Raw genomic sequence first — 19,378 nt, forward strand, 5'->3', positions numbered from 1 at the left:
CCAGGGCAGAAGAATGTTACGCATGACCCATTGGTGGATCCAAGTAAGATATTTCTTCCACCTTTGCACATTAAACTTGGGCTGATGAAAAACTTCGTTAAGGCAATGATTATTGATTATTGCAGCAAATGTTTCCACTCATAAGTGAGGCCAAGATAAAAGAAGGTGTTTTCATTGGCCCACAAATCCAAGCTGTGATGAAGGACAGCCACTTTGATGGTCTTCTGCAAGGTACAGAACGTGTTGTGTGGACATGCTGTTTGTAACTTTCTAGGCAACTATAAGGCAGTAGACTGTCGAACAGGTTGAAAATCTGCTTCAGGCATACAAATTGATGAAGTATAACATGTCATTGAGGATACATTTTCTTCATTCCCACTTGGACTTCTTCTCAGACATCCTTGGCACTGTGAGTGATGAACATGGTGAAAGGTTTCATCAAGACATTGTAATAATGGAGAAATGGTATCAAGGCAAGTGGAACCCCTCTATGCTGGGTGACTATTGTTGGACTCTTATCCGCGAAGCGTCGGACAGTGATTACAAATGAAAATCTGCAGCAAAACATTTTTAGTTTTGTTTTCTGGTGCCAACATTGCCATTATAGCTTATGCCGCTACAGACACATAACAATGCTTAATGTATATTGCACTTTTCTAGCAAACAACAGTACGTGATACAGACATTATAAATGCATATTTGTGTTCAGCTTGTTAAAATCTACTTGTTTCACCGAAGGTTGTGGAAGAAACTAAATATTCCCAGAAATGTGTTTACCAGTGTAACAGAAGGACTAGTGGGCACTCCATGAAGTTAGCAGGTAGCACACTTAAAACAAACTGGAGAAAATTATTTTACACACAATACACAATTAAGCTCTGGAATTCATTGCTGGAGGATGTGGTTAGGACAGTTAGTGTAGCTGGGTTTAAAAAAAAAAGTTTGGATACGTCCCTGGAGGAGAAGTCAATAAACTGCTATTAATCAAGTTGACTTAGGGAATAGCCACTGCTATTACTAGCATCAGTAGCATGGGATCTATTTAATGTTTGGGTCTTGCCAGGTACCTATTGTAACCTGGATTGGTCACTGTTGGAAACAGGATGCTGGGCTTGATGGACCCTCACTCTGACCCAGTATGGCAACTTATGTTCTTATGTGAAAAGTCTTCAAATTGGGTAAAAAGTAGCTAAAACCGCAGCATGAATATTGAAGAAGGGATTTTAAAATGATTAAACATTCATTCTTTTTAAAATCTTCTAGGACATCTGTTTCCAGAGGGTAGTCATCCTCTTTATGGTTTTCTGACTTGCATTTGCAAATGACCGAGATCCAGCAGCAAAAGAAGTGGCTGGGGAAAAGGAAAAAGTAAGATAAAAAGCAAAACTATTAAAAAAAAAAAAAAAAAAGAATACTAATAACATAGCAATTAAACCAGATCAAAATAAATATGTGAAAAGGGAAAACTAAAAAGAATCCCCAAGTCTGATCACATTCTGTTGACTGGGAGAGGATAGCGTTTCTTACCAGCAGAAAGGAGTTCTTTGTACTTTGACTGAGAAATGATTTCTTAATCTTCTTTTAATAATATTAAAGTGAGGATGCACGTCAATGGTGAGAATGAGAGATTATTTAAATGATTGAAGTTTTATTACCTCTTATCTTGGTCCCCTTATTTTGTACCCTTTCACTCAGTAACTCTCCTTTGCTTTACCCCACTCTTATCAAAATAAAAGGAGAATTGGGTCCTGAACAGTCACAGGAAATATCACCAGGCTCCAGTCCAGCCCCCTTTGAGCAGTTTCAATAGCTTCATAGCAAAAGCAGAAGGCAGTGCTGTAATTTAACTTCTGAACCAGGAACTGTTTTCTTCATTTCCTGTGGTCTCACACCACACAGATACTGGCAGAACGTTGCTGAAAATGACAAAACTAGCTCAAAGCCTGACATGCACGGACTCACCAGCCAGTGTCAGATTCCCTCATCTCTTTCCTTGGGCTGTGCACACTTATTGATCTCAGCCAGCTGCCTGTACAGTAGGCATGTGCAGGTGCATGCTGGTGCTGCCACTGTTCCTTATCACACTACAGTGACTTAGATTTACTCTCTCTCTTCTGATGTAATATCATGTGCTGAGCCTAGCGCACAGGTTAATGAGTGCTTGGACGCACGTTTTGGCCGTGCACCCAAAGCCCCTGATGCAATAAGGGGATCAGTGCATCCAAAATGGGCATCCAAACTCGCGCATAGTTAATAGCACTCATCACATGTAAAAAATCCCCGTGCATCCGAGGTGCGTAAAATCTTCCTGCGCATCAAGGGCTCAAATTAAAAACAAAAAAAAATTATTTTCAGTGGTTCCTCCTGTTTAGTATGCACCATGCAAAAAAAAGTCAACATAAAAAAAAAATTTCAGAGTGCACAATATGCACCCGCAATATACATGGTCAGAGCCATGTATATTGTGCATGCATATTGTGCCAGTAAATTAGCTGCTGCGGGATAAAACGTACACTCATAAATTGAGTGTACGTTTGGTAACCTGCACACACAGGGCACTTAATATTAATTTATTCAGTGCTTCACTTACTGTTGATTGGCCAGTTCACTGTTACATGTCAGTGAATGGACCAATTCTCTTTCAGGAGGCTGTCCTGAAAGGGGATTGATTGGTGCTTTCACTGATATTTGTCAGTGAAAAGGGCCAATTGGGAACAGCCTTGCTGAGAGATGGGGAGAGATCTCTGGCCAGGCTGTTGTGGATGCACCTAATGCAGAGTGCTAGGGACACACAAATTCCTTTTTAGTGCTGCAGCTGATTTGTGTATTGCATCAAGCACCCAGGAGAGGTGGATGCATGCGCATTCACAAAATGTAAATCCACTTTGAACATACATTTTTTACGCGCATGATATTGCATTGGCCTGTTACTGGGCTCAGCCAGCTGCCTATACAGTAAGCAGTATGCACATGCTGGCGCATGCTGGTGCTACCACTGCTCCTTATCACACTACAGTGACTTAGAATCACTACCCCCCTCCCCCTCCCCTTTGCAGTCAGGCAGGATACTTGACATCCATTATGCCTCCCGCCCTGCAGCATGTTCCCATTTGCTGCATGAGCCTGTGTCCTAAACACTCATCACCTGAACCTCGCCAGCCAGACTGTGGCTCTATGTATAAGAAACCCAACCCTAAAACCAGGCAGACCCCAGTTCAAGGCCAGCAACAACAGCTCCTATTGGTTGGGGAGAATAGCTACATCAGGATACGGTTTCAAACATTACAAAACACAAACCCGTCTCAGTCCTCTATCCCCTCAAGCATTTCTACTGCTGGGGGGAGGCTGGACTCACTAAAATATCAACATTAAAAAAATCCCTTTGATTGCTACAGGTATGACAGCAATAATAAGGTAAATAAGCTCCCGCGGACAGAAAAGAAAGCATCTGCTCCACTAGCAGGTGACTCACGGGTCTGCTGAGCTCTAAGAGCAGAATCCTTAGCTGATCTCTTCAGCGTTAACCACTTACAATACAAACATGTATAGTAAATACTTAAAAGCAACAATCTGGATAACCCACTGCCCCGAAGAAATCCATAGAAAATAAACTGGCAATCACTTGGTACTTTGTCATAGACAAAGAAGAGATTGAAAGGTACGAGCAGCCTTTCCCGGAATCCCAGGCTCAGGGAGAAAGAGTCCCTGCAAGATGCAGGAAGTCCCTCAGGCCCTACAGCAAAAATAAATAAATACATACTGATAATAAAACAGCTCTCTCCTCTTGTGATCTTCCTTCTGTTGCTATTAGTCTGTCATAGCATAGGATGACGATAAAGTTGCAGCACCTGCTATATTTTAATTTTTTTCTCCTAGCTGTGACTGGTTCTTTCTCCTTATGACCTCATTAGATTCCCTAACGTGGCAAAGCATAGGGAGGCGAAGCGAACCAGCAGCTGAGCCGGCCTGCCTGCTTTGAGGGGGAGGGGGAGGGGGTTGGGTGTGGGCGGTGCCAGCCAGCACGTCACACCCTCGTCAGAGGAGAACTTACTCGCTGGCACTTTCGTGCGGCACTCAAGCCAGCGCAGCCCTCGCTCTCTTGTACTTTACCTCCAGACATACTCCCTCAATGGGGGATCCCCATGGAACATTTTTGAGCTGCGAGAAAGCCTCTGGCTTTGTAGCCACCCTAGCTCCCTGTTGCAAATTCGCAGTTGGAAAGGCTTCCTCGGGTACACAAAGTTGCCAGACCCAGCGACAACATGGCTTAAATTGGCAACATTAGCGCCCCGCCCCCTAGCCGAGGGAGGGAGCAGTCTGTGCAACGCCTCCGCTTCATTCATTACGGCGGCCCGGCCCCCCCACCCCCCCCCCCCCCCCCCTTCGCCTCTGCCGGGCCCGGGATTGTGACGGAGAGGAGAGCAGAGCAGAGCGCCTGTGCTGGGGGCTGTCTCGTCATGGAGATCCACGGCCAGAGCAAGAAAGTGAAGCTGAGCAACAAGCTGCAGAGCTGGGTGAGTGGGGCAGCTCGCCTCCGCCTTACGGAGGTGGTAAAAGGGGGATTCTCGTCCCGGGTCGTAAGCCGGAGCGGCTCGGCTCCCAGGGGCTATTGCGAGCATGAACAGTGGGTGGAAGGGGTGCCCCCGTTAGCAGGGATAACTGCCCCCTTGCTTGCTGATCTGATGGAGCTGGAGGAGGAGGAGGGCGGTGCTCCAGTTTTTAATGTTCAGTCATTCCATCTCTTCCTGGGGAAGAAGACTGCTTATGGATATCCGAAATGATCCTGAGCGCACAACTCCTTCCGTTTCAGAAAAAGAACGCCTGGAAGCTCTTACCTCTTTTTTTTTTTGGGGGGGCGGCGGCACCATTTTCCGTTTCGTTGTCAGCACAGCGTTCAAAGGAGGTTTTTGGAATCCCGTTTTTTCATACCCTTGGAAGTTTAGGCTTGCTGCTATTTTCGTTATATTGCTGGAGTTCAGGGGGTGGTCCAAAATGTGCCAGGCCTCAGAGATGCTACGTGGCAGATTGGAGGCGTACACTTCCACTTCTGCTCTCCTTAGTGTGATAAAATGTTTTAGGCTATTATTCATTTTATTCATATATTCTGCTTTTTCAGGCTCTTCAAAGCAGATTACATTCAGATACTGTAGGTACTTCCCTGTCTGCAGAGGGTTTACATTCTAAGTTTATTATCTGAGGCAATAGAGGATGAAGTGATTTGTCCAAGGTCACAAAGAGAGATATTGGGATATGAACCCTGGTTCACTGCTCTAACCACAAGGCTACTTCTCCATTCTGTTAAGGAGAACAGCCTTACTTTTTTTTTTTTTTTTTTTTGCCGTTGTTCCTGGCTGCTGACTGTAGTTTAGGAAAGTGGTTCTCAACCATTTTTCTCTTGGGACACACCTGGCAGATAATGCTTACAGGCGGGACACACCGAACACGGGGTAAATGTAAACATATACTCTGCATGCACAGGAACCACACCTGCCACCTCCCCTCCCCATCCTCAAACAATGGATGCAGAGCAGAACTAAGAATATTTCAAATACAACTCGCTGTATAAAAAAGATATTCTGATTCCAGTGCTATCTCAGTAACAGAAACACAAACTCCCTTACCACCAGGCACATTGAAAAATCAAAAAAACTGAACAACCCCCCCCCCCCCAACTCTGTACTTGTGTAGTAAACCTTCCATAAACCGGAGTGAAGGCACCCTTCTATACTTCGGTATATAAAAGAATATAAATAAATATCATTGCAACACTTACTCCAAGAATTCAAACAGCAGTAGTCCTTCCTATGAAAAGGCATCAGTGCAGCACCAATGCATGTCCTATTGCGAATGAGAAAACGCAACAAAGAAGATTGATACAAACCCCTACCTACTAGTAAAATACCTCACCTAAGTCTAAATACAGATCCAACCTTCACCAAATGCAGAATAAAAGACCACAAATTAGAAATGTGGAGACACAAACTGGAATGGCATTTTCAAAAAGCCACTCTGCATGCAGTGCAAAATTGGAGAGCTAGAAACGGAAATACAAATCCTCCTACACTAAGCAAAGATATAAGAAATGCACATTCCCAAAATTGACAGATTATGGCTCTCGCCCCCGTCACTCCCCCTCATGCCTCCATCATCCTTCACTTTTCCCAGTTACTCCCTTTCAATCATCCACTCACATCCCTGCCCAGCATTACCAACCCCCACCCCCCACCACATCCTCTTCCCTATGCACCCTCTCTCCCCTGCTTGATTCTCCCTACCCCCTTCATCCCATCTCCCTGCCTGCCCAGCTATGTCAGCCCACTGTTTCCCACCCCTTCCTGCTCAACAGCCCCCCCACACTCCCTCTCCGTTCCACCTTCATCTTCCCAACATCCTTTCCCTCACCCTCCACAGGGTGAAGAGATCATCAGCAGCAGCATCACTCCCAGACTCAGCCGGGGAAGATAAAGTTTGTGTCCCGTCAGGCCCAGAACAGCAGGAGCTGGCAATGTCTCGCTCTGATCTGGGTGAAGGAGGAAACAGCCTCCCACTGGGCCAGAAAGAAGAGAAGGAAGTGAGAGTAGGCCCAATGTAAGAGAAGTCAACCAACTCCCACCTGAGATAAGGAGGCAGCCATCTGCTGGCCCTGCGACACACCTCCCAGAACCTCACAACACACCAGGTGTGTCCCGACACACCTGTTGAGAAGCACTGGTTTAGGAAATGGATTAGCTGATGGGATTCCCAAAATACAAATCCCCCATCCTCAGGCATCAGTCCTTTATTTTATAGCTGTTTGCTGGTTTAGGAGCCACATTGGGTTCTAGCTGCTGTCAATTATAGCTGAAGACCACTGTGCTTGTGATGCCAATGTGTTATTTTCCTGTTCCAGAACTGAGACTCTGTAGCAGAGGAAAGAGGGAGAAGAAACACCAGTGGTGTAAACCAGGCACACTTGGGGCCCTGAGCCTACTAGGACACAACAACTGTTGTCTGCCCAATTTAAAAGACGATATATTTATTTAGTTTGTTTTATTTTCAAAGCTCTCACCAGTGATCACAAATGTAAACTTAACTCATCCAAATTGGATCTTCCTTAGATAAGTTAATCCCAATAACCTCTGTTACACTCATCCTCCAACCCTCAGACTATATGCGTGGTCTAGGGGTCTATCTGGACCACCAGCTGTCAAAGGAAACCCACATCTCAGCTGTGGTAAAGGCCACATTATTCCATTAACATCAACTTTTGATAGTTACATACATTCTTTGAAAAACATGATCGAGCCACCATTTTTGTTCACTCCCTGATCACCAGCTGCATTATCTGTTGCAATTCCCTGTACCACTGTGTTCCACAGCACAGCCTCAAGCTCCTCCAAAAGTTGCAAAAATACAGCAGTGAGGCATTTGGCAGAGGGCCAAGTCTAGTGACCAGGTGAGACCTGTCTATTGGCTTCCCATTGAGAGCAGGGTGAATTTGAAAGTAACTCTGTTGCATTCAAATGCCTCAATCAAACAGCACCAGCATAACCCACATACATCCCAAGGGAGGCAGGTTCAGTCCTTCCAATGGGCTCTTTTTATTTGCTCCTTCACTAGCAACAGCAAGACCAGCCTCCGCAAGGCTTTGAACATAAACAGGCCAATGCAATATCGGCACGTGGAAAACAGGTGTTCAAGATTTGAGCGCCCGCTCACCCAACGCACGCCGATTGACCTCTCTGGGGCACCTGATGCCAAAAGCAGATGGGCTGCCGCATTAAAAAGAAAATTGTGTGCCCCTAGTGCCGCCTCAGCAGCAGGCGCCCAGGAGTGGTGGTTGTCAGTGGGTTAGGGAAATGGGCACTCAGTTTTACAAGTGTCCCTTTTCTTAACCTGCCCTCTGGCATGCTTTTTATTTTTATTTATTTATTTATTTATTTATTTATTTATTTATTTTGACAGTTCTACTTTTTCAGTTCCTCTGACTTAATATTGCCATGATGTTAAGGTTGAGGAAGTACAGAAAAGCAGTATTTTCTGCTTTTCTGTACAATTTTTGGGCTTCTCAAAAATTAATTCCTGCTCCAGGACAGGTGTTAATTTTTGAGTAAAAATGTTTGCATTGGGCGCACATTGTTTTTTTTTTGCATTGGAGGAAATAGATAATAGATAATAGCCTCATCAACATGAATTTACATGTGATGAACACTATTAGCTGCTCACTCTATTGGATGCGCAAACCCCCATTTTGCATTGGGGGTTATGGACGTGCATCCAAAATGCTTGTCCAATCGTGTGTTGAGCCGTGCTCTGTGGCCAGTGCACAGTATTGTATTGGCCTGTGAGTTGCTTTGCACTCAACTTATGGAACAATATCCCACAGGCCTTACAAAGGGAACTTGACGCAGATGAATCTTACTGTCTTGTGCTAATTGACTTAACGGCTGCCTTCGACACTGTGGACCATCACCCGTTACAACAACAGATGAGAAATATTGGGATCAATGGCAAGGTCCTCAGATGGTTCTCTTCTGTCTAACAGAACATTCCAAGTCAAACTGGGCAACCATATATCTCGATACTTTCCAGTAGACATGTGGTTCGTTTATCACCAGAATTAGGAAAACCACAACGAACTTTCCTAATTCGTTGTGGTTTTGGAGACCCCGAAACCCGAAAAGAATTTTCCCCAAATTTCGGGGAAATTTCGTTTTTTGGGTTTGCATGGGGAGAGGGACACTTTTTTTTTTTTTTTTTTTAATTAAAAACCACCCCAAACATTTAAATAAACTATAATACAACACCCCCCCCCCATCCTGATCCCTCCTCAAGACTTACTAAGTACATCCCTGGTGGTCCAGCGCGGTCCCCGGGTTCCATTTGCCCTCCGTGCCCGTGGTAATTCAAGCCGTGCTCTTTAAAATGGTGCCGAATAGCCTCTGAACTACCATGTCACAGGGGCTACCATGCCATTGGTCAGCCCCTGTCACATGGCCATCGGCGCCATCTTGTGCTCCTGTCATGTGACTGGAGCTGACCAATGGCGCCGAAAGCCTCTGTGACATAGTATGGGCAAAGGCTATCGGCGCCATTTTGATTACTGGCAGCCGACAACGAAATCGCTTTCGGACCCCCGCTGGACCCCCAGGGATTATTGGCAAGCCTTGGGGGGGGGTCAGGAGGGGGCTCTTGACCCCCCCAAGGCTTGCCAATAATCCCTGGGGGTCCAGCGGGGGTCCGAAAGCGATTTCGTTGTCGGCTGCCAGTAATCAAAATGGCGCCGATAGCCTTTGCCCATACTATGTCACAGAGGCTTTCGGCGCCATTGGTCAGCTCCAGTCACATGACAGGAGCACAAGATGGCGCCGATGGCCATGTGACAGGGGCTGACCAATGGCACGGTAGCCCCTGTGACATGGTAGTTCAGAGGCTATTCGGCACCATTTTAAAGAGCACGGCTTGAATTACCACGGGCATGGAGGGCAAATGGAACCCGGGGACCGCGCTGGACCACCAGGGATGTACTTAGTAAGTCTTGGGGAGGGATCGGGATGGGGGGGGGGGGTAGTTTGTATTTATGTAGAAAACGGATTTTAAATGCTTGGGGTGGGTTTTTTTTAAGCTTCCTTTGCCGTTTCGTTTTTTGGCCCGGTTTCGGGTTTCCTTGTTCCGTTTTTTCAAAAAACGAAACGAGAAAACCCGAAATTTACCACGAGGTATCCGAGTCAAAAAACGACCCGGCAGAAAAAAACGAACCACATCTCTACTTTCCAGTGTGATATAGGTGCCCCTTAAGGCTCAGCCCTCTAAGCAGCACTATTCAATATTTACCTGCTTCCACGGTGTAAATTACTGATGAATCTAGGAATAACTTTCTTCTTGTACACTGATGACATAGAGTTTTACATCCCACTCTCCAGATCATTCGAAAATACAGCTTTGATACTCTCTACCTATATGAAAGCAATACAACAAGAACGTTTGCAACTTAATCTAACATTAAACCCTAAAAAGACTTAAATCATTTGGCTGTGAGAAATTCATCTATAGTTAAACCACCTGCCCTAAACCTGGGTAATTTTCAAATTAATCTCCCAAATCAAGTACAGGATTTAGGTATACAGCTAGACATGAACCTTACAATGAAAATGCACATTAGTAAATTAATCAAGACAGGATAAGTACATTGGTTGAAACCATTATTAACTTTTCAGGACTACTATACTGTATTGTGAACTCTAATCTTCTCAAACCTAGACTACTGTAACTCCTTACTACTAGGTCTTCCAGCATGTCACTTAAAACCACTACAACTATTACAAAATGATGCGGCAAGACTCATATTAGGATCTAGGAAATATGATTACATTTCACCCTTGCTATGTCTCTGCATTGGTTACCAGTACAATCCAGAAACTACTATAAAGTATTAACGATAACATTCAACATCATTCATTCCAATAACACCGGTCTGTTAGGAGTGACACTACAACCGTATAATCCACAGCAAACACTAAGATCTCAAAATAAAGGACTATTGACTATTCCCACAACACAGGGCACACATGTGACACAAATATGAGATCGTGTGTTTTCCATAGCAGGTCCAAAGCTCTGGCATTCTCTGCCTGAGACGTTATGTATTTTAACAGATAGAAAGAAATTTAAATGTGAGCTAAAAACATGGCTATTCAAAAACATTTACACATTAACTTAAAAACATCAGAATATATAGAGCCACAAAGATGATAAGGACAAAAGATAATCGAATCATGAAGAATAAATCAAACAAGGGAATATAAGATTCTCTAAACAACCCATTGACTAATATGTGAAAACTATCATTTCATTTTAATTTTTCAATAATCCTTGCCCTAAGTACTAGATCAATCATTAATATGTACAAAAAAATTTCACTTGATAAATATTAGTCTGTCTATGAATACCTCCTCTGTAAGCAATCATTGTTTGTCTGTAGAGTTATAATTATGAATGTTACTTTGTAAAACATTGTGATCTATACATGGAACAATAGTATATAAAATGTCTAAATAAGTAAATAAATAAACTTGTTACTCTTCCTTTAGAAAGAGAATCAAAACCTGATTGTTTAGCCAAGCCTTCTGATTTCCACCCATTGTACTGCTAAGTATTTTCCCTTAACTCTGGAAACAGTATCCTACTCTTATGTGCTTATTTTATTGCTAAGTATCCTCTCTGTGCTATGAAATCTGTGTACACAGTGTATTGCTACCTGTACAGTTCTGCATTCTTTGGTTCCCATTTGTATGTTCTTTGTCCTTTCCTCCTTAACCTCATCCATTGTGTACTACAAGTCGCACCTTTCTTTGTGATCCGTCTCGTTCCTGCCCTAGGAAAAGGCAGAATAGCAAATGGAAATAAATAAGGTAATAACTATTGACACAAGATGTTCAAATCCGTTATAACTAGGACTGGGAGGGAGAGGACCAGAAGATGACTATACTAAGGCTGGCGTTTTTTAATAGCCCAAACTTTGTGGATAGCAACACTCTCTTGCACATCAAGATGTGTTCTGTATGGTGTATATTATAAAGGGCCTATGAATTTCAGAAGTGTTTTACATTTGTGGACATTTTTTAAAAATAATCTGTGGCAGAAGATTCCCCTCCTCCTGCCGTGGAACAATACGGCTACATTTGCACTGTGTGCTGCACTTTTGTATCCGAATCACTTTCTTCCTGTTTCTGCATTTTGAGGGGTAGGTGATAAAAGCCCCACTCCAGTACCTGTACCTTTTTTTTTTTTTTTTTGGCAGAATACTACTGAGGTTTGCCACTGCACCTGGTCCCCAATCCATAGTAGCAAGGCCTGATCTTCTTGATCCTGCTTCACTTCCAAGATCTAATGAGGTTGAGTTCTCCCGGGACAGTCTTGCTGGTGGGGGAGGGGTATATACTGCAGTGCTGGTTTTAAACCCAGTGATAGGATATATTAGCCCTTTCGTGCTTTATATTACTAATAGCATTCCTTTTTGGTGCTAAAGGTGCATTCACCTAGACTCTTCCTGGTCTGACTTGAGGAGTTTCCCTCTTTTAAGGTGGGTTCCAGAGGTTTTGGTGGGTTAGCATCAGTGGTAATGATTTTCAGCTAGGTCCCCCCCCCATCCCCCCCCCACACACACACCTAGAATGACTTTGTACCTGCTTCTTTTTCCTCACTGGGAAAAGTGGAAGATGTTGGCTGCCACTGGACCCAATCTGGGATTTTTTTTTTTTAAAGAAACTTATTACTGATTACCTCTTATTTTTGTGTGTTCTGATCATCTCCTCTTTGCTGGGTTATTTCACTTTTTTTTTTTCTAAATTTTCTCCCTAGCATTAGTCATATCATGATTTTCGAACTGGAAAAGTTCCTTCTACTTGAGGAACTAGTGTAATGGCAGGGCTGTAAAAATATTAGAAATTCATAGGTGCTACCAGCAAGTTTTAACAAGCTGAGTAAAACAATTGAAATCACTTCCTACCCCTCACAATCCCCAATTTTACCTCCATCAAGCTGAAGCTAGCTCAGTGTCTTTAGGCGGTAGCAAGCGAATACAGTGAGTCCTTCCTCCTGGTCCCTGTGTCTTTACCCTCCCTAAGTATACCCTGTTGAGAATGGAAGTACACACTAGGGGGTAGATTTTAAAAGGGTGCGCGTGCAAGTTATAAAATGGGGGTCAGCGCGCGCAAGGGGGTGCACAATTGTGCGCCGAGCTGCACTGCCTTCCCCCCCTACCTTTTTTGATTTCTTGGTTTTGTTTCAAAACTTACTTCAGCCCTGGGGCCGGTGCACGATTCCTGGCATAGCAACAAATGGCCGCTGTGCCTGGAGCCTCTGACCCCGCCCCCATCCTGCCCACGGGCCGCCCCGCCCATTCCCCGCCCCTTTAGTAAAGCCCCGGGACTTACGCGCGTCGCCAGGCCTTTTGAAAATAGGCCCGGCGCGCGTAAGCCCAGTTATGCATGTAAATCCTCTGAATATCTGGCCCTAGGTGCGGAGGTGGGATGCAGGGACAGCAGCTGGAAGGAACAGGAGCATATGCTGCTTGTCTGACACTGACCCTACTGCATCCTGGCAGGGGGAGAGGGGAGGGATGAAGAGCAGAGGTCCTGTATCATCCCTGTACTTTCCTTTGATGGCTGGGTAACACTGATTCCACTTAAAGTGGTGCAGAAATGTACTGGACTATCCCATTTTGAGCTCTGGGTCGAGCATCAAGATTTTTCAGAATCCTTGTGCCTGGGGATTTTCCAGTCTTCATTAAAATACCAGTAAAACAGTCACTCAGTAAATACATTTTGATTCAGTGCAAAGAAAACTGTGTTGGCATTTGCAAATATGGATTTATTCTGTAGTACAACTATTTCTCATCTATAAAGTGCCTTCTATATTCACTGTAAATAAGTAGCTTTTCTGGAGCTGGTTTATACCATGCTTTCCTCTGGGGCATGTTTTTTGTTGCACTTTCTCAGGAGTCAGTGGACAGATGTGATATTGAAGTAAAATGTGGCACACTTTTTTTTTTTTTTAATTGTAATTTTTATTTGCCATCACAAATAAGTAGTACAGAACATTAGCGATTACATGACAATAAATTTTCCTATATAAACAGAACTTACCCCCTCCCCACCCCGACTGAGAACATTACATTTACTTTGCCAAAGACCTAGTAAATAAGATGATGATATACATTTTCCAGAAGACATATGCAGACCGCATGCACTCCCATAGGTAGCCCTATTGCTCTCTTATAGTTACTTTACATGTTTGTTCTTCCATGTTATGTAAGGGTCCCACACCCTATAGAAACTGGGCAAGCCTGTGATTTTTTTTTTCTCAGTTAATTTATACAATGTGCAATTTTGCCCTAGCCATGTGTCCACATCCTCCATCGTAGGGAGGTCGGTCTTTTTCCAGAACAAGGCAAGTTCGCATCTAGCCGCTAGTATAATTTGATGAGCTAGTAACCATTGTGTGGCGGGGACATCCGGTGGCAAACTGAGTAAAAAAAAAATGTTCTGGGGCTAGGGTATTTTTAGACCTAAGATGGTGGTGATAAAATGGATAAGTTCTTTCCAGAACTGTCTCAGTTTGAGGCACCCCCACCACATATAAGTTCCTTTCTCACCACAATTTTTCCAACAGGTGTTGCTCGCCGTTGCTGTTTATCTTATGAAGTCTGTCAAGCATTAGATACCATCTCATTAGCACCCTGTAACTGTTTTCCTACAATAGGGTGGAAAGCGAGCTGCATCTGGTATTGTGAAATATCAAATCTCATTCTTCTGTGGTTAGTGGTTTACCCAAATCCCTTTCCCATGCTTCCACATATGGAGCCTTGAGCCGCTTCGTGTTGCTGAGGAACCCATAAAGATTGGAAATAATACCTGTCATACCATCTGTCTTGTTACACCAATGCTCTAGTTGTGGTTTCCCTTGTTTAAGCTCTGTCCCTATATTTTCCGCTATCACAGTATGGTGGATTTGCATGTAATGAACAATTTCCCTCCTGCTTAATTGGTATTGTTCTAGTAGTTCCTGAAAGGTGAGAAATTTCTGTAGTCCTCAGAGATGTTCTAACCGGACTATGCCTTTGAGCAACAAGGGTTGTAATTTGTCATCGCTCTACCGGCCGGGAATTTAGTATTATAATTATTGGCTGTACTATAGAAATATCGACGTGTTCCTACAAAATGTATTCGCCATTTCTCCCATATATCCAATGTTAACCGCGTTGTAGGAGCTCTCGGCCAGGTTTCCCTGGGCTGCCAGATCATAGACCTTATTGACACATTCCCCCACCAATTCTTGCTCTATTTTAGCCCATATTTGGATTTCATTGTCCCTATGCCAATCGATGATGGCACTCAGCTGGGCCACCACCCAGTACCATTGAAGATTAAGGATTCCCATTACATCCCTCCATATCCTTGGTGGCTTTCGTTTTCAAATATAGGAGAATATACGTTTCTGCCAACATTTCAACATAGCTATAGGTATTGGGAGCGATTGGAATAAATGTATAAATCTGGGGAGTAGATTCTTTTTCACAGCTGCCAACTGACCAAACCAGGAGAGTGAAAGAGTCCCACGTCTCCATTCTTTTGATGATGTTTGCCAGAGAGGTTTATAATTCAGCTCAAACAAGTCAACATAATTCTTACTAATCCTGATGCCTAGATATTTTATGATTTGTTTAGCCCATTTGAAGGGAAGCTGTGCCTGCAATCTAGCTTGCTGCTCCTCCCCCATATTCAAGTTTATACTTCAGATTTTTCAAGATTTAAGCAGAACCCCTAAACCCTGTTAAAATCCTGGAGAACAGTTATGGTCTCTGGTAGTGATGTCATCGGCTGAGTTAGAGTGAGCAAGACATCATCAGCAAACATGGCAATTTTATACTCTGCACGACATGTCTGAACCCCGTGAATAGCCCCTGAGGTTCGTATGCTATGAGCTAGGGGCTCCAGGAATAAGGCGAATAGGAGCGGCGAGAGCAGGCACCACTGTTGCATGCCTCATTGGATGGTTAAAGGTTCCGAATATATGCCATTAACCTTAACAAGCACCTGGGGGTGAGAGTACAGATTTTGTAGCCAAGCCATAAAGGAATTTCCAAAATTCATTTTCCTCAATAAACTAAATAGGTATGGACCATATCAAAGGCCTTTTCTGCATCCATAGAAAGCAGCACTGCGGGGATCCCTTTCTCCTTAACCATCCATACAAGATCCACTACTTTTCTCACATTATCTGCTGTCATGCAGCCTGGGATGAAGCCCGCCTGGTCCATATGTACCAATTTGGTCAGGACTTGCTTCATCCTGTTCACCAGGATCTTAGCAAAAATCTTTAGATCAATATTAATCAAGGAGATTGGCCTATTTGAACCACACAGGGATGGATCCCGCCAGGGCTTAGCTAAGATAGAGATCCCAGCTACAGTTGCACTTGCGAGGGAATTTCCGGTCTTTAGCGAGTTAAACCACTCCTGGAGTAAAGGTATTACTTGGGTTGAGAATCTTTAGAATAGAACCATATATCCATCTAAACCCAGAGCCTTATGAATTTTTAGCTCCTTAATCACCTGCTGTACCTCTAGACCTGTAATATCTTTATCAAAAAATTGCCTCTCAAGTTCAGATATTTGAGGGATATCTATTCTATTGAGGTACTGCTCTATTTGGACTGATTGGATCTGAAAGTCCGCTGAATAGAGGGACACGTAGAAATCCATAAATCTTTGTCTCAATTCCTTAGGCTGTGTCAATATACTGCCTCCTTCCAATTTTAATTTTGACTATTTGACGTTGGGCCACTCTTTTTTTTTTTTTTTTTTTTTCCAAGCGGTGAGCTAATAAGCGACTGGCCTTGTTATCCCATTTCATATCTTTCCTGTTTCATTTGCTGTAACTGAAATGCTGTTTTTTCCAACTCTAAGGCTTGCAGTGCATCCGAAGTTTTTTGTAGCAGGCCTTTGCTAGCGTTGCTTTATGTATGTGCTCTAGCTCCTGTATCTCCTTCTATAACCGCTTTTGCTTCTTTATTCTGTCTTTTTTAAGAAATACCGCTTGAGCTATTAAGCGGCCTTTAATCACAGCTTTTAAACCTTCCCATACCATAGAGGGGTTAATATCCTCCTTTGCATTGAGATCAATGTAATTGGTTATTTCCCCTGTTAATTGCATACAATACTGTTCATCCCCCAGCAGGGTATTATTAAGGGTCCAAAATTGCTCCCCCCCTCCCTTTTGGATGTTTCCTTCAAAGTGAGTTCTACAGGCGCAAGATCTGACCAGGTGATTTGTCCTATATGTACCTCTATAATCTGGGATAGCAAGAGTTTGTCAATGAGGAAGAAATCAAGCCTAGAGTATGAGTGGTGCGGGTTGGAGAAGAAGGTGTAGTTTTGGCTGTGGGGGAACAAACCTCTAGATATCCAATAAATTCCATTTTCTCATTAATCTCTTTTAGCTGGACCCTTGCTATACCCATTCTAGATCCGCCACCCTTGGAGTTGTCAACCTGGGGGTCTAACGTTAAATTTAAAATCTCCAGCCAATATCAAATGGCCTTCCACTGTCTGTTGCAGATAGTGACGCAACTCTGAGTAAAACTGGGCTTGACCTTGCACTGGAGCATATATATTTACCAGGGTACATTTTATATTTTCCAAGTCAAATTGTACCATCACATATAAGAACATAAGAAATTGCCATGCTGGGTCAGACCAAGGGTCCATCAAGCCCAGCATCCTGTTTCCAACAGAGGCCAAACCAGGCCACAAGAACCTGGCAAATGATCGGAGAAATGGTCATGTACAACTCCTTGAAAGTCTCTATGTAATAGAATGGCAGCACCAGTATGTTTGTCCTGTTTTGTCGTGGCTGCAAATAATTGGGTGGGATACAGGGACCACTGCAATAATGATTCATAGTGTTTTCTTAAATGTGTTTCTTGCACCATGACTATAACTGCCCCTGCACCTACTACTTCAACTCACAAAAGCTGTCGCTTTCTGGGGGTGTTCAGCCCCTTGACGTTCAGGGACAGCATGGAAAGTTGCTCAATCATGGGTAATCCATATAAAGAAGTAGGAAGATAAGCTATAAAAGCAGGGATACCTTTGTGCATGATGCCATTCTGCTTTCCCTGTACTAGGCATTCGATCTATGCTTTGACTCAATACTTTGACCCTTTCCCCATTTTGTCTGCTATGCCTCAATAGCAAAGCTGCCCATGCAGCAAGAGGGGGTAACCGTGTAATCATAAGAGCATTGACCCCATCCCCCGAGCCGCTCATGTAACCACTGTAAGTAAAAATTGTAAAATACAATAAACCCCTCATTAATACATCAACCAGATTGCAAACCCTGTGTAAACGCAGACAGTGAGCTGTCTTATCCGCTGAGTCCAGTTGAGATTTTGCTGTCTCTTCCCACTTTAGAACATTGATCATGAAACTCCCAAGTATGGACCAGAGAGTCTCTTCAGCCTTTCCCACTTTCCTTTGCGGGGTGAGAGTCCCCTGACTGCCTCCGGAGTCACTTGCTGAGTGAAGAAGTACTTTCTGCAATTTGTTTGAAATCTATTTGATTTTCATGGACTGTCCCCTTGTTGGGATATCATTTGAAAGAGTAAATAACCATTTTTTTTTTATTCACCTGTTCCACCTCGTTCGTGATTTTATAAACTTGTATCATGTCCCCTCTCGGCCATTTCTTTTCCAAGCCGAGTCCCCTTTATTCATAGGGGACTCATTTCTTCTTATTTTTGTTGCCCTTCTCTGCACCTTTTCTAGTTCAGCTATGTCTCCTTGAGATCAGGTGACCAGAACTGAACACAATACTCGAGGTGCGGTCACACCATGGAACAGTACAAAGACCATATGATATTTTCCGTTTTATTCTCCCTTCCTTTGCTTTTTTTGACTGCTTCACACTGTGCTGAGGATTTCACTGTATTGTCCACGAAATTCTTTTTCTAGGTGGTTACTCCCAATATTGTGTACCTGTAGTTAGCATTAGCTTCCCCTGTGTGCATCACTTTGCCCTTTTTCCATATTAAATGTCATGTGCCATTTGGATGCCCAGTCTTAGTCCTTTTGCTGCTCCTCACAATCTGCTGCTATTTTAACAGCTGAAGGGTGGTGGTGGTGGGGTTGCAAAGGGGAGGGAAATCTGTAGACAGAATGAATTGGGGGAGGGGGGAGAAAACAAGGCTTGGGGATTTGTGTGGGAGAAGAGAATAGAAGTTGGAGGGAGGGTTAGGGGAGAGAGGAGGGTGATAGAGGTGTATACCACAGCCTCTCAGGTCCTATGAATTCCATTCCCTTGTCCAAAATGCTTTACAGCGTCCATTGCATACTGTCTGTTATTGGTACAGGTACACTGATTCCTTTGAGTTCACACACAGCTCTTCCTGCAAGATGTTAGTCCTGGGGGAATTCTGTGCTAACGCAGAATTCTCCCTTCCTGCAGATTTCCTCCCTCGCAGAATCCACCACAGTTCAATGCTTCTCCCTTCCGAATGCTTTGCCGGAAGAGGAAGGAAAATCAGAACCATTGCAGCACGGGCGTGCGCACGGAGAGTAGAGGCATCGCGGACGAGGTTCCCCCCCCATGGAGAGCAAAGGCTGTGCGGCATGGGCGAGTTTAGCAAGCTGCACTTTGCAAAGGGCCAGGACCTGATAATTGGAGAGAGGGGGAGAGAGAATGAGGGATAGGGGAGAGGGGGGAAGGGAGGGTATTTCTAGTGGGGGCTCGAGGTATGAGGGGAAACCAGGTGAATGGGGATGGGCAGAGGCCAAGGGGGATTCATATTTCCGTTTGTTCTGAGCCAGAAGTCTGCAGCCCTTGACATGTTTTCCCTA

General features: G+C 43.9%; 1 protein-coding gene across 2 annotated transcripts in view; it reads left to right on the forward strand.

Annotated features, from left to right (window-relative positions):
* The first annotated feature begins 4,079 nt into the window (after positions 1-4,079).
* PAPSS1 (3'-phosphoadenosine 5'-phosphosulfate synthase 1) overlaps positions 4,080-19,378 on the forward strand; it is a 215,050-nt gene continuing 199,751 nt past the window's right edge. For both annotated transcript variants that reach the window (XM_029596800.1, XM_029596803.1), the window contains exon 1: positions 4,080-4,514. In XM_029596800.1, the coding sequence (XP_029452660.1) occupies positions 4,458-4,514 (57 nt within the window). In that variant the 5' untranslated portion in view covers positions 4,080-4,457. The remainder of the gene's footprint in view (positions 4,515-19,378) is intronic.

This window comes from Rhinatrema bivittatum, chromosome 1 (genome assembly GCF_901001135.1).
Source record: "Rhinatrema bivittatum chromosome 1, aRhiBiv1.1, whole genome shotgun sequence".
In the NCBI taxonomy this organism is placed as follows: domain Eukaryota; kingdom Metazoa; phylum Chordata; class Amphibia; order Gymnophiona; family Rhinatrematidae; genus Rhinatrema; species Rhinatrema bivittatum.